The sequence below is a fragment of the Microtus ochrogaster genome, unplaced genomic scaffold, assembly GCF_000317375.1.
Source record: "Microtus ochrogaster isolate Prairie Vole_2 unplaced genomic scaffold, MicOch1.0 UNK27, whole genome shotgun sequence".
NCBI classification, from domain to species: Eukaryota; Metazoa; Chordata; class Mammalia; order Rodentia; family Cricetidae; genus Microtus; species Microtus ochrogaster.
Window position 1 is genome coordinate 340,347 of NW_004949125.1, and position 15,061 is coordinate 355,407.

General features: G+C 55.7%; 1 protein-coding gene across 3 annotated transcripts in view; it reads right to left on the minus strand.

Annotated features, from left to right (window-relative positions):
• The window catches only part of Ttyh3 (tweety family member 3), a 28,163-nt gene continuing 13,102 nt past the window's right edge, over positions 1 to 15,061 (minus strand). The window contains exons 3-15 of one of the 3 annotated variants that reach the window (XM_013354076.2): positions 14,881 to 14,992; positions 14,555 to 14,775; positions 14,132 to 14,227; positions 12,934 to 13,006; positions 12,608 to 12,683; positions 11,515 to 11,570; positions 10,758 to 10,850; positions 9,072 to 9,164; positions 8,742 to 8,878; positions 6,102 to 6,275; positions 5,438 to 5,513; positions 4,415 to 4,517; positions 2,857 to 2,933 (exon numbers count right to left, since the gene is read on the minus strand). In XM_013354076.2, coding sequence (XP_013209530.1) covers positions 4,437 to 4,517; positions 5,438 to 5,513; positions 6,102 to 6,275; positions 8,742 to 8,878; positions 9,072 to 9,164; positions 10,758 to 10,850; positions 11,515 to 11,570; positions 12,608 to 12,683; positions 12,934 to 13,006; positions 14,132 to 14,227; positions 14,555 to 14,775; positions 14,881 to 14,992 — 1,288 coding nt within the window. In that variant the 3' untranslated portion in view covers positions 2,857 to 2,933; positions 4,415 to 4,436. Of the gene's footprint in view, positions 2,934 to 4,414; positions 4,518 to 5,437; positions 5,514 to 6,101; positions 6,276 to 8,741; positions 8,879 to 9,071; positions 9,165 to 10,757; positions 10,851 to 11,514; positions 11,571 to 12,607; positions 12,684 to 12,933; positions 13,007 to 14,131; positions 14,228 to 14,554; positions 14,776 to 14,880; positions 14,993 to 15,061 lie in introns of all 3 variants that reach the window. The other 2 variants (XM_005367984.2, XM_026789710.1) reach the window with 2 other exon arrangements.

Genomic DNA, 15,061 nt, shown 5'->3' on the forward strand with positions numbered 1-15,061 from the left:
AAAATTGTTTATTTTAAAACATGAAACCCAAGCTGAATAGAGATCACAGAAATTACATGGACAAGAACTTTAGTTATTTGCCAAGAAAAATAAAGTTCCCCAAAGAAATAAAAATCGAACCCCAAACCCGGTTTAAAAAAAACAAAAACACAGCAACAGTAACACACAGCCATGGTCCTACAGAGGCTGGGGGGTAACTTGGGGCTGGCTCAATTCAGATGATATTGTCCACTGGGGGCAGATGCAGGCAGGGGGACAGTAACTGGGAGGCAAACCTCACAAACTCATATAGATGAGGAAGGGCATCGCACACCATCATTCTGATTCGAAACAAACAAGAGACCCTGGTCACCGTTAGCCCAGGAGCTAACCACCTTCTGGGCTGGGCAGAGCTGGGACCTGGGTAGGGCAGGCATTTGGAAGGGGCCAGGAATTGCATAGTGAGAGAGGGTGGGTTGGTGGGCAGGCGGGCACTGAGGGGAGGGCTTGGAGTTTATTCCAGGCCAAGATCTGCGACTTAAGCTCTGACTCACAGAAGTCAGTATGTTTGTGGGGCATGGTGACCATCAGTCCTATCAGCGTTGCTGTCCCAGCCAGATCCCTCCTGGCTTGGCTAGGGACCTGGGTCTGGTTTGGTGGCTCAGCCTTCCTTGTTACCCACCAGAGCTGTAGGATCCCCTGGGGTAAAAGTGAGCGGGGACCAGTCCCAGGCAACTGGCACTGGACTGTTCACCCCCTGGAGGGACTAGAGGGATTGAGGAGACAAGGGGCACCCCAAAAGTCAGAAAACAAAACAAAAACAAAAACCACAGTGGCAGGAGCCGTCTCCTCCATGGAGGTCAGGGTAGGAATCCCCTTGTTTCCTTTCTTCAGCCTCGGTGAGTGAAGAGTCACGGATAGGGGCACGCACGCACACGACGGTCAGGACTCCCAAGACAGCACAAGTTCACAGCCACATCCGGGCAGTGCCCGCCTCTCATGCTATATACATTCACCTTGTGGCCAGCTCACGGCCAGGGGGCAGCATTTGTGCTTCTGAGAGGCCCCAGGGCACACCCAGGCACCCAGGCGGGGATGCCCCATGCCTCCCTCAGAACCTGAGGCCAGGAACACACTTATAATGGGCAGACTGGCCACAGCTGGGCCTCCCTGGCCCTGTAGATTCCTGGCGCCAGCCCAGTTGGGGCCAAAGGCAGGGTCCCCTCCACTGAGGTTTTCTCATGCTCAGGAGCTATAGACGGCCAGACTTGGACCCTAGGCCCAGCGAGTCCTCTGCCGACTCCTTTTGGTCCCAGACACCAGCACAATGAAAGGGGTTGTTGGAAGGAAGGGAATGCAGAGCTCTCCCAGGGGAGAGCTGAAGTCTGGGGTTCTGGGATCTGTAGCTGCCAGGTTTGTTCCCGGAGGACCACAGGTCTGTAAACCACCTCCTGCCACGGGGCCCCAGCCTTGGTTACCTTACACATGCTGCTTGCTCCAAGCCCTATAGCTGCCCACCCCACAGGCCAGAGCTCCCACTAGCTGGCTGGGCCAGGGTAGAGGCTCCAGGTCCTGATTTGAGAGCTGATCCGGCTCCTCACAGCAGGAAGCACAGCAAACATCACACACTAAAGCCAAAAGCACCTTAGGGGAGCAGTGTTCCAGGGTGGGGACTGAGGTCAAAGGGCTTCAGTCCACAGTTCCTGGGACATGCTCCTCCTGGGGCAGCACCTGCCTGGGGAGGGGTCTCAAGGCCCTTGAGTTGCCTGTGGGTCTGGCCCCTCCCTGGCAGCACCCCACAAAGAAATGACGACTCTAGCCCTGGCTCCAGGCTAGACTTAGGGTCATGCTTGCTGGCTCAGGGTCAGCCAGGAGTGCCCGTGGCAGCTGAGAGTGAGGTTAGTGGTTAATCCCAACAACGGCATCCTGAGGCTGGGGGCGCATTCACAGCCATCTCAAGTCCAGCCCTCAAGGCTCCAGAGGGCGCTGCTGTCCTGGGCAAGAATGGAACTGAGGGGGAAGGGGAGTGGGCAGTGTCCTGCTTCTCCTGTGCCCCAGACTGCCCTGGAGATGATAAATGCGGTCCGTGCAAAAACCAACGGATGAAGCTGCCACTCTTCGGGATGAATGGGAAAAAGGGTTTGGCACCAAGAAGGCGGCCAGCACTGAGGGGCCAGGGAGTGACCTGGGCTCTGTGTGGCACCTGCTGTCTGGGGAGAGCTGGCTGGGCGCTGAGGGAGAGAACCATGGGAGAAGAAGGTGCAGGAAGAGCCCCACCCTGGAGGCAGCTCAGAACTGACAGGAAGGGCCAAGTAAGTCGGGTGGGAAAAAGAAGGCAGGTGCTGGATGTCACAAAGACGGGCGTGTGTGAAGGGGCCACTCAGTGACGAGCAGGTGGGCACCAGGCACAGGGGCTTCCACTGCCTACGAATGGAGAAACGATCTTCAGAGGGGTCAGGGGCCAGGGCAATGCCAGGAAAGGTTCGGTGCAGCTGGAGGGGAGGGAGCTCCCGGAGTGTAGGGGACAGCATGGAGGGCCACCTGCGGAAGGAACATGGGGGTGGAAGCACCTGGCACAGAGCAGGGCTCAGAGAGCCCAAGAGGACAGAGGGAGATGGAGGCAGGCGGGGTCGGGTTGCTGGTGGCAGTGTCTGTCCAGGTGAGTGCCCACAAGTCTCACTTCTCAGGCTGGCCCAGAGCTCATGCTGGGCACCTACGTGCCTCCTGCAGGGTGGGGACAGTGGGGGCGGGGCTTCAGATGTGCCTAGGGCTGGTCTGGTATAGCTTGCAGAGGGTCCGGCAGGGTAGAAGCAGCAGCGCTGGCATAGGAAGGGTGGGGCAATTGGCACGTGGGGGCAGATGGCTGGCCGGTGTGCGGTCTAGTGCCCGCTGCCACTGGAGTCGGGGCGAGGCTGGCTCGTGGCGAGGTATTTGGCTCTCATGCTGGAGGTGTACTAGAGGAGAGAGGGAGGGAGGAAGCAGGGTCAGCTGGGTTTCTGGGCAGGACTGAGCAGCCAGTAGCCTCACTGATGTGGGCCTTGGTAGGGTGAGCCACAGCCGACCCTTGGGGGGCAGAACACAGCAGTGCAGGGCATGGTTGGCAGAATCCTATGGTAAGAGCTGCTGGCCCAGGGCCAGGACCAAGGACTGGGTACAGATTAGGGAAGGATGGAGGCTAGCCTCTATAACCCAGGCTGGGCCACAGAGGCAAGCTTCCTTTCCCAATTAAGTACATTCAGTCCCTTATTGTCACTAAGCCACTCCTAGAGCCCTAGTTGGATACTTGCTACTTCAAAGGCCCTAATTGCATCACACACGCCAAGAACCTGAAGGCCACACAGACCCCATCTCTACGCCACTGCTTTAGAGCTCTGCCCTGAGTCAAGACAAGGTCTCCCAGGGCAGGTCCGCATGAAGCTAGGCCACAGCCTACTGCTGGGGAGTCCACTGGAGTCAGGAGGCTTAAGCCTCCCTGCCCCCAGCCATTCAACTCCATTGCTCCCAGGAAAGGGAGTGTCAGGCTAGAGTGACTCTGCCCACCCCTCAGATGGGGACACTAACTCCTCCAGATGTGTGCTTTGAGATGGAGGTGAACGGCTGGTTCTGCATATTACAGTCTGCACATCTTGGCCACCCTAACAGTAGCACAGGTGTAAAGGTTGGGTAGTGCATCTGTGTGTGGTGTGTGTGTGTGTGTGTGTGTGTGTGTGTGTGTGTGTGTGCGCATGCACACAGAGGATGTGCCAATGCCAGGCAGTGTGCAAAGGGTTTGCATTCCTGTATCAGGGACAAAGGTTACCACTGCTCAGAAGGCTGAGCAGGCTGACTCCCACCCACCCTAAGGAGCACAGGCTGGCTTCACAGTCCCCAGATGAGAGGGACAATGCTCCTGGGGACTTGAGTGCTTCCTTGAAACATTCTAGGTTAAGGTCGCGGGCAGCGGCCGTGGAGCAGCAGTAGGAGCAGCAGGGGCCCCAGAGCCATGTCATTCCATGGACATGCAGCAGTGACAAGGGACAGGAGGTTGGGATGGGACACTGGTGGGATGGGACGGAAGATGGCAGCCCAGAGACCTGGAGGAGCCCAAGCAGGCATTGGGACAGGGACAGGGGTCCATACCCATGTGAGCACACCTGTATACCTGTGTGCATGGGCCAGCATGCAGGACCACATACCCAGGGACCCAGCTCTGCATCCAAGGTCAGATGCACAGAGGGTCTGGGTAGAAGTGACAAGATGGGCTGGGCCTCCTGCAGCTGATGACAGTAGAGTCAAGCCTGGAATGGGGTTCACTGTAATAGCAGTGGGCTCAGGACCACTTTAGAAGCCTCCGGTCCCCCAAACAGTGGATGGGGGACAGTGGTGAGCAGAGGGTGCAAGGCATGGAGGTACAGGCGGGCAGCCGTGCGGGGTGGAGGGCTGGGCGGGTCAGTACCTGTCACTCTTTGAGGGTACAGCTACCACAGTGTTCGGGCGCTGTCCATGGGTTTAAACTGCCAGCCTGCATGGCTGCCAGAGTCCAGGGCAGCCAGGTAGCGCTAGGAGGGCCCAGGGTGGGAGGGATGCAGGAGAAAGAGAGAGAGAGGGGTGTCCTCAACGCCAGGCGTGGCCGGCCCCAAGTGGACCACAAGACCAGAGGGCAAGGGTGAGGGCAGTCGAGTGTGACACAGAGACCTGACAGTTCCTGGTCCACGTCCTTGGCACCCTGGCTCAGCCCTGTGCTAGGGAACATTGTGGTGTTGTGGAAGACACACTGCAGGTGTTCCTAAAACAAGGTGGCCTTCAGCCTCTTAGAGCCTGTCCTCACAGCCCAGTCCTCAGGGGAGCCCCAGGGGCCCCCACATTTCCAACAGCACCTACTCTTTGACACCAAATCCACCCTGATTCTTTTGTCTACAGCTCACTCCTGGGGCTTAGAAGAGATCAGGCCTGGGTTAGAACAGCCTGGGGCTGAGACCTGGGTGGATGCTTAGGGAGAGGGAGGGAGGGACGGAGGGAGGGAAGAGACAAATGGAAGAAAGGAAAGAGAAGGGAGGAGAGATGGAGGAAGGGATGGAGGGGTGGGTGGAGGACGGAAGGAGGGAAGAAACAGGGCTCTAATGATGGAGCTGCCTTACCGAGGCTTTGGGAAGCCCAGGGTAAAGATGGGAAGAGAGTACTGGGGCCCTGCTGGCCACCTGCTTATCTCAAGAAAGAACCACGGGCTGACTGCTAGGTAGCAGGACCCCAAGATTACCCACGCTAACCCCCAGGCCCCTCAAGAGTGCAAAGAGCTGGAGGACCCACCCAGTCCGATTTGTTTGAGGCCCTGGTATTACAGGCCCGGGTATTACAGGCCCACAGCTTTCTCAAGAGCCCAGGCAGCCTGTGAGAGACAACACCAGGGTACCATGGCGACAGACTGTAGAGCCCTCAAGCCAGAGAATCTCCCTACCCACCCTCCTGCCCTGAGACTTACTGAGGGCGGTGGGGACTCGCGCCCAATGAGGGGGGTGTTCTCACAGCGGGGATTCTGGAAATTGGCATTCTGGCTCCTGAGTGGAAGGGGAGAGAGAGCACGTGAATGGTCATGGGCCATATGGTCCTTACTCTGGGGGAAATGGCCCATCTTTTTATTGTTTTATTTTGTTTTAGATAGGGTCTCGTGTAGCCCAGGCTGGCCTCGAACTTGCTATGTAGCCAAGGATAACCTTGAATTCCCGATCTTCCTGCCCTTACCAACTGAGTGATGGGATTACAAGTGTGACCACCTTAGAGCCAGACAGGTCCTATGCCTGGCCAGCTCTGCCCATGCTAACTTTGTATAGTGTCAAGCTCAGAACAGTCCTCCATGAACGCTGGCTTCCCTGGCAGTCAGAACCCATCTCCCACCAGGTTACCTGCCTACCACAAAGGCACACACCCTCCACCTGGCCCTGTGGCCACCCCATGGCCATTCCACCTGAAGCCCTGGCTGCCCAGCCTTGGTGAGAGTGCCCCCCACCCCTTTTCCTGCAGCTGTACAGGCCCTGCACCCCGCCTCCCCATCCCCTCTGACAGCCCAATAGTCCGCAGGCTCCCCAGTTGCATATGCACACCATCCCCAGCCCTATCTCTGCCTGTTCCCAGCCGTCACAACTCACATGTACTCGGTGACTGGTGCATTGCTGACGGTGTGGGCGGCGGCTGGGATGCTGGCCTCACTGCCGTAGCTGCTACCGCAGCTGTACAAACTGGGCATGTGCACTCGGTAAAGGCTGTCGTGTGCCTGCCGTGGCCCCGGAGCATTGTCCTCTTCTCCGTCCTCATCTGGGCCTCTGAAGGGAGGGACAGCGGCACAGGCTCAGTGTGCTTACTCTGGGGTGCTGATGTGTGGCAGGGCCGCGGGCTGCTCAATCTGTCCTCTGAGATGCAGCGTTCCCTGAGCTATGGGGTCCTCTTTTGGCTTTGTGGGGCTTGTTCTCAACCTTGGGAGGCCTGAGGTAACCTGCCCTGCTCCCTTCTGGCTTCCCACCCTCTGCTCCGTTACTGGCTGTGGGACAGACTTCGGTTGTTCTGCAGCAGCCCTGTGCTCCTATCCCACATGGACTGCAAGGCGAGGTCACCATGTGGGAAGCACTCAGAGGTGGGACAGTGTGAGTGTCTGGTGTGACCATGGCTGAGCCCTGCAGGACCTCACGCATAGCTCTCACCTGGCCCTCGATAAGTGTTCTTTAAAACAAGAATTATTAGCTGGGTGTGATGGCACACACTCGAAAAACCAAAACTAAAAACAACCAACCCCCCCCCCAAAAAAAAAGGAGAGAGAGAGAATTATTTTTTATTTTTTTAGAGTCAAAGCTTTTCTGTATAACCCTGGTTGTCCTGAAACTCCCTTTGTAGACCAGGCTGGCCTTGAACTCACAGAAATTTTCCTACCTCTCCTCCCAAATGCTGAGATTAAATTGTGCCACCACCCCTAATTTTTTTCTTTTTAATTATTTATTTTATGTGCATTGGTGTTTTGCCTGCATGTATGTCTGTGTGAGGGTGTCAGATCCTCTGGAAGAGCAGTCAGTGCTCTTAACCGCTGAGCCACCTCTCCAGCCCCTATTTTATTTTTAATTTTGTGTACTTGTATGAGAAGAGGGTTTGTGCACCTGAGTGCAGGTGCCTGTGGAGAACAGAAGAGGGCACTGGCTCTCTTGGAGCTGGACTTCAAACAATTGTTAGCTGCCCAGCGTATGTGCTGGGAACTAAACTTGGGTACCATGGGAGAGCAGTGTACACTCTTCACCCTGATCCATCACTCGGGCTCCACAACATGTGACCTCTTAGAGCTCACTTTGACAACAGCAATATGGTGACCTGTTCAGTCACACAGCAAGCAAGAGTAGAGTCAGGGCCTGAACAAGCATGAAGGTCCAGGGCTCGTGGCTACTCTCCTGCAGTCTCCTCATACGTTACCACTGCCATCAGCACCACCATCAACTACCGTCACTACTGCTAGAGCCGCCAGCAAATCCTCAGCACCATCACCATCGCCACCACCATCTCTGTTGTCACCAGAATCACCACCGCCATCATCACCACCATTGCTACCATCACAACCACAGCTACCACAACTCACTGTCACTGTGACTTCTACCACTCCCCCCAACACCCCCATCACCAGAACTACATCACAACTGCAACCATCGCTAGAATCACGATGGTCACCATCATCCCCGCTAATATCAGCCATTCCCATCATCAGCACCATCAGTACTGCCACCATCCCCACCAAAATCACCATCACTGCCACCATTACAACCATCACCATCTTCATTATCACCACCACCAGCATCAGGCTGTTATCAACACCACAACCGGTACCACTGTCATGAATGCCACCATTGCCACTGTCACTGCTGTCATCTTCGGAATCATTACCGCCATTATCGTAACCACCTTTATTATCATGAGCAACAGAATCACATCACCATGATTCTAACACCACCATTCCCAGCACCACCTCAAACATCACGGCCATTTTCATTGCCACCACAAACCACCCATCCTCATCATCCCCACCATCATCATACCCTCTTGGAACTGATTCTCTCTGTAGACCAGGCTGGCTTCGAACTCACAGAGATCCACCTGCCTTTGCTTCCCGAGTGCTGGGACTAAAGGCATGCGCCACTTCTCCCAGCCATCATCACCTGCTTCATCACCACTATCTCCATCACACTTAGAGGGAAAGGGAGCAGAATAACAGCACAGGCACAGGGGACAAACCTGAGCCGACATACTTGCCATCTCAGTTGGACCAGAAACAGCATCGTGGCCCCAGGAGAAGGAGCTGAAAGGGCTAGGAAGCCTGACTCTCCCAGGCTGAGGAGACCGAGGCAGGAGCCGTGAGGACTCCTGGCTCCAAAGATAAGGACACAAGGGCCCCATCTGGATCCCCAGCAGGATATGGCCACCTGAACATCCTCCTACAGGAGCCAAGTCCTCACCACCCACAGCTGTGCACATCTGTCCCTGGGACCACAGAAGACACAGTCTGATGTAGTCTTCACGGAGTAGGGCATAAAGTGAACACAAGGGGGCGGGAGAGCCTGGCTCTGAATGGGAATTTCTGCTGCCATCACTACTCAAATCATTAGCACAGGCTCCTGGAACAGCAGGCAGCCCCCAACATGCTTCAGAGGCCTGGCCTGGGAAGCAGTAAGAGCTGAGGAAGTGTATGTCTCTCACCGCTGGAGACAGGACCAAGAGTCCAGAAGGGCCAAATTCCAGGACCCCAGGGAAAGCCTCACCTCTTCTGTTGCCAGGTGTGCGGAACGCTGCAGACGATGGAGCTGAACATGAGGGCTGTGACGAAAGAGAAGAGGGCCAGGTAGATGAGGCCCTCCACACCATCGTAGCAGAAGCCTGTCAGTGCCTGCACGTAGTCCTGAGCCGGAAGAATGGGACATGACGCCAAGGACAGGGAGAGAATTGGGGACAAGTGGTGAGATCAACCTGCTAGGCCACACTGGATGTTCCTTACACGAGGTAGTGTAGAGGGCCCGCCATCAACCCAGGGACCATAAACCTCTTTCTAGTGGCTCCCCTCTGCCCTGCCCCCGGATGCCCAGCGGCCTCACCAGGTGCAAGCTCCGGCAGTCCACCAGGGCGGTGAGGTGCTGGAGATTCACCTCCGTGCCGTTTAGCACCTCCTGGACTCGGAGCAAGGGATCCTGGGGTGGACACAACACTTGATGTCAGGATAACTGGGAAGACCCAAATGAGCCATGGAGCCCCCAGTCTCCTTCCATCTTACAACTAGCCACAGAGCCCATCCCCTGAATCCCGACTCCATGCCAGCACCTGAGGGTCTTCAGAAAAAAAATGGCAAGCCTGGGTTCTGTGCCTTGGAAACACAGGGACCAGAGAACCCACAGATACCTGTCCAATACAGTCACTGCTAAGATAGATTTAATTTAAATTAATTTTCTTGTCAAGAGTCTTGCTACATACTGTAAGATGGCCTCAAACTCACAATCCTCCTGCCTCAACCTCTTCAGGCCTGGGTTAGGGGTATGCGCTACCACACCTAGCTGGATTTCCTTCAGTGTTGTGGGAGAACCTGACTCACTATGTGTCCCTGACTGGGCCTCGTTCTGCTCTTAAAACATATGTTAGGGGGCAGAAGGAATGGCTCAGCAGTTAAGAGCATCGGCTGCTCTTTCAGAAGACCCAGGTTGGAGTTTCAACGCCTACACAGTGGCTCACAACTGTCTGTGACTCCAGTTCCCGGGGATCTGATGTCCTTCTCTGGTCTACACAAGTACCAGACACTTATGCAGGCAAAACACCCATTACATAAAATGGAATTAAAAATAAATTTTACAAAAGTCAGATTTTAGGCTGGTTGTGGTAGACAAGGCTGCAACCCCGGCATCCCAGAAGTACATGCAGGCTGCCTCTTGAATGCTGACGAAAGGAAAGTGTCACCTCACCTGGCTGTGGAACATTATTAACAGATTGGAGCTTGTATCGGGAACACAGAACCTGGTATGACGGACTGGGTCCCCAAATTGTGGGCTAAACGCCTAACCCAAACCCCTAGAAAGTCACAGTTTGGAGAGAGATCTTTTTCTCATTTCCTTTTTGCAGTGCTGGGATGGAACCTAGGAATTCCTTGCGTGTGCCTGCCAAGTTCTTGGTCACTAAGCCCTCCCTCCAGCTTACCTAGAGACCTGTGGGCTCACTGCAGTTCAGGCAGGACTCTCACTTCCTACGGAGCAGAGGAGGAGTTTGAACTGATCCTCCAGACTCTACCTTCCTAGTACTGGAAGTCAGGTATGTGCCACCACACCCAGCCAGGCCTTGCATTTTTGAGACAGGGTTTGGCCGTGTAGCCCAGGTTAGCCTAGCATTCAAGATCTCGCCTCAGCCTCCTGAGTCCTATGATCACAGGCGTGTCACTACGCCAAGCTTGTATTACTTTTTAGTTATAAAGAACAAAAACATTTTATTTTGTGTGTGTGTGTACGCGCGTGTGTGTACACAAGATGCCACAGTGAGGTCAGATGACAGCTTGTAGGAGTCACTTCCTTCCACCATGTGGGTCTCAGGGATTGGACTGAGGTTGCCATGTTTGGTGGTAGAGACCCTTACATTCTGAGCCACCTCAGCCTCCCAGATATTTTATAAACCCATGAGCAATGCCCAGAAAAAGGGGGTGGGAGGTAAAGGAAGGAGGGTTAAAGGCTACGGGAACAGAAGGGGAACAATCAAGACCCTCAAGTTTCTGTTCGTCAGGGCCACCGTTGCCCACAGCCCCTCACCTTGGTGGCTGGGTGCTCCTTCGGGACACTCCTCAGCAGCTCGGCCACGACATCCTGCATTTCCACCAGAGCTTTGTGGCTTCCCGACAGCTTCTGCTCCACGGAGAAGTGTGGAATCCAGCAGCTGTCTGCTGCTCTCCCACCCCGTCCTCCCACCCCAGTGATCTCCAAGGCCCCACGTAGGCCAGTTATGCCTGACTCCACCCTGTAGGCTACAGGTCACCCCTTCTCCCTGAAGGTGCCCACACAGGGGATGATACACACCCCTGAGGTGGTAACAAAACCCTGCGCCCACTCCAGAGAGCAAAGTAAAGCACCGTCAATGGAGGTGTGTCTTCAGGATGCAAAGGGTACCCTCACCCCACTGGGGGAACAAGTAGTGGGTACAGGGTATGGCTAGTTGGGGCTGCCAAACTCTTCAAATGCCACCACCGAGACCTCTGAACAGGTGGCATTTTACAGAGGTGCTCCCAGGGCTCCTCCCATACCTGTCTACATTTGCTAGTCAGCTAGCCTCTGTCCTGCAGGGTTGCTGAGGGAACCCCAAAGAACGAAAGGCACCTCAAGGATCCACATTAAATAGGTCACTACAAGGATGGGGCGAAAGATTAGCATCCTCCAATGTGAGTTTGCACAGAGCCTAAGGAGCCAGTAGCTTCAGCTATGTGGGCTTAGAGGACAAGCTCATGGCCCTTTCCACCTCTTCCCGCACCCTGTGTCTCTGGCCTTGGCTACCCAGGACCAGTCTGGCTCTCACCTGTTGGAAGGGGTTGGTGGCACGGGGCGAGCAAGCCAAGTAGTATTGCAAAATGTCTGTGAAAAGAGGGAGGAGGTGCTGAGGACAGTCCTGTCTGTGTCTGCATGCAAGTTCATGCATTGTCCTCAAGTGGGCCTGCCTGCGTCTGGGTGCCTACATGCGCCAATGCTTGCAAATGATGCATGTTTGTATCCTTGTGCGTGCGCATACTTGCATGTACATGAATTTACATACATGTGTATGAATGCTTGTGCTTGTGTGTAAGGTTGAGCAGTGACCTCCAGGAAGACTGTGGCTGAGCCAAGATCCTGTCCTCAAGAGTGGGCCCCTGAAGGGTGCAGGATACTCAGGGGTGGGTTTTCCTGCTCTGAAGCAGTGATAGTGGGCAGAGTGGGGTCTCTATGCCAGCACCCACCCCCAGCCTTAGGTTCTTTGTTTCATTCGGTTTCTAGGCACGCAGGGGCTGTAAGGCCAGGGATGGCTCCTCAATCTCTTCCTGTATCCAACATATCAGGAAGTCCTGTTGGTCCCACCTTGAGGAGCATCCCTGTCCACTTCCACCTTTTCAAGCCTCCATTGCCTCCGGCCTGTGGCTCTCTGACAGCTTCCCCTTCCTTTGCCCTACATGTCAGTCAGCAGCCTTGGGAAGCTTTTGTTTGTATTTTTGTGTTTTTGAAACAGTTTCACCCAGGTTGGCCAGCAACTCAAGCTCCTACTACTCCAGCCTGCTGAGTAAGGGGATTCAGGGCATGTGCCATGCCCAAGCTCAGAAGGCCTTTACAGGGCTTATCACGTGTCTTGTTACTCTCTCTCCTCCACCACAAGAAAGCCTACACTCCCAGCTGTGCCGCAGCCTCCTGGCTTCCCACTCTCTGTTCCCAATTAGCGGCCTCACAAACATGGCTGGGGCTCCGCCTCAGGCATCCACTAGAATTGCAAGCTCCCAAGCAGGTGTCTATCCCCCTGGCTGCCCACTTGGAAGCAGCCTGGGACACCAGCTTCCTGGCCTGTACCATACCTGCCTAACGTCAATGGCTTGTACGGGTAGGGACGCCTCAGCCTTGTCCAGTCCCACACATGGTCACAGACTCACCCCCACTCAGCACTGAGTGCTCTTCCACCATCTTGGTCACAAAGGTGTCAGGGTCTATGCAGAAGTCGCTGGAGCCCTGAAATGGGTGAGGCATGAAAGGGCAGGTGACCAAGATGGGCCTCATTAGCAAGCCATGACCACCCAGAGTTCTCAGGGAGATTTTGTCCCTCACCCCCCAGGGTCTCCCCTTAGTCCAGAGAGGCAGAGTGGGATATAAGGAGCATGGGTCTGTGTGAACCAGGGCAAGATGACAGGGGACAGAAGTATGGCTTTTTCCTCCCAACCAAAGCCCATTAGATGGGGATTCCTGGTCCCCTGCCACTCACCACAGACACGGCCAGCTCCAAGCCCAGTGCACCCCAGCTGATGACCAGGGCCAAGACACCCAGCAAGCAGACCCTTGGGGCAAAGAAGGCCCGTCAGGCTGGGAATAGGGGATAGGGGACATGCCACACACACAGCTGCAGCACAAAATGCCAGGCCCTGTAAGCCTGGGTGGTCCATTTGACCCACACAAGACAGTTGAGTCTTCCCGTGACCTGGTCTCAGTCACTCAAGGCCCAGGACCTGCACAAACGCTCCTCCCAGCAGGGATGAGACTCACCCTGTGAATGCATGGCTAGGGACAAGTGACAGCAACCTAGGCTTGGGTAGGAAGACCCTGCGGTACCCTAGGTCTCATACATCCTGTCTACATGAGCCCTTGATCGCGTCAACCCCTCTGAGTATGCCAATGACGCCCATTCCTATGCATGGCTGGCTGTTCCCTCCCTCAGGCCTGCTCCGGCCACACAGGGCTCCCTGCTCTTCCACACATCACCCAGCCGCAGGCCTGCCTATCAGCCTGCACATCTTTTCCCAGGGTCCACGCATTGCTTGCTCTTGAGGGCCTCAGCCCCGCCATCCCCTCTCTTAGAGTGCCTTGGCTGCATCACACACACTGAAGAGGGCCCTGGCTCTGGCTCTGCTTCCCATTTCAGCATCACCACCTGACCCTCAGCCCCGGCAGGTTCATCTGTTCATCCTTGGGAGGCATGGAGGTGCAGAGGCTGGAGGGTCATGGGGGCTCCACAGTGCCAGACCCACATAGTAACTGAAAGGCGGCTGCTCAGGTGGGACAGTGACATCACCCCGCAGCCACCCCATTGGCAAGTTGACATCTTTGTCTTTCAGAAAAGACGGGTTTGGCCCCGATGGGTCAGCTGTTCAAAGTGGCTGACATGGTAAGAAGCTCCCAGAGCTGAGCTGGGACCCAGTCAGGTTGCCTGGTGTCCCCCACCAGAGTAGCTATACGTAAACCCTGTGCAGACTCTCCTGCGCAGGGGCACAGCTAAAGACTATACACAGGCAAGTGGCTCATGGCACTGGTCACAGCAGTATGGCATCTCTGGGAGGAAGGCTGCCTTTAGGAGATGCTCATGGCCAGAGCCTCGTGGGTCTCACTGACAGAAGACAGGGTTATGTTCTCCCACACCATCACTCCATCTGTGGGCCCATAAGGGCCCATCTTCCCCTTTGACTCACCCAACCAAGATACCCTTGGAGCTGCGGATGAGGCCCACCAGCACCAGGAGGCAGATGATGACATCAAGCAACAGCAGGCCCAGGTACCCCAGCCACCTGTGGACACACACAGGTGTGGGCCAGGCATGGATAATGGCTGGGCAAATAGCCCAGGACTTAGTCTTTTGGGTCAGGGTCTTGCCATTTAGCCCAGGCTAGCCTGGTGCTCCCAACCCCTTTGCCTCAGCCTCTACTGTGTTGGGATTATATACCACCAAGTCTGACTTGAAGTCAGTTCTTGAAAAAGACAGCACCACCTCCTCCCACAGGGATTCCTGCTATGGCTGGCAACCTCAGGCACTAGGTACAAAGTGGTCCAGGAGGGAGATGCTCTACCCAGGTGGAGTGGGCCCTAGGCGGAAGGGTCCACCCCACCTGGCTCACCTGTACCAGTCATAGAGGTCCACCTGTTCAGCCAGCACCTCCAGTGATATGCCGGGGTTCCTCCAAAAGGGGATGGCAGCAGTGTAGCCCAACAGTGTCCCCAGAAGGCTCTGCAGCCGATGCACGGCCCTCAGTGGCTCCTGTCGCCCGGCCAGCTGCCGCTCCAGGGTCTGTAGGTTGGGCTCTGCTGTGCGGTTCAGGGCTGCAGCGGTATCCCACACCTGTGAGGGGAGCAATATGAGCCGGAGCCAGGTACAGAGCAGATCATCCCACATGCACACAGAAGGTTCTAGAGCAGACAGGACACTCCCCAGCCAGTCACTCACGCGGTCCTGGACCCCTGCCACTGTGCGGTTGGCATGGCGGAGCGAGTAAGTGGCTCGATGAACACCATCGCTGGTCTCCCCGTTGCCATAGAATCCCACGGCGATGCCCGCGCTGGGGGAGGTAGAGCCATCAGATGCAAGGCTTGCAGCCAACCTTCCCACCGGGCCCCACCCCCCTACC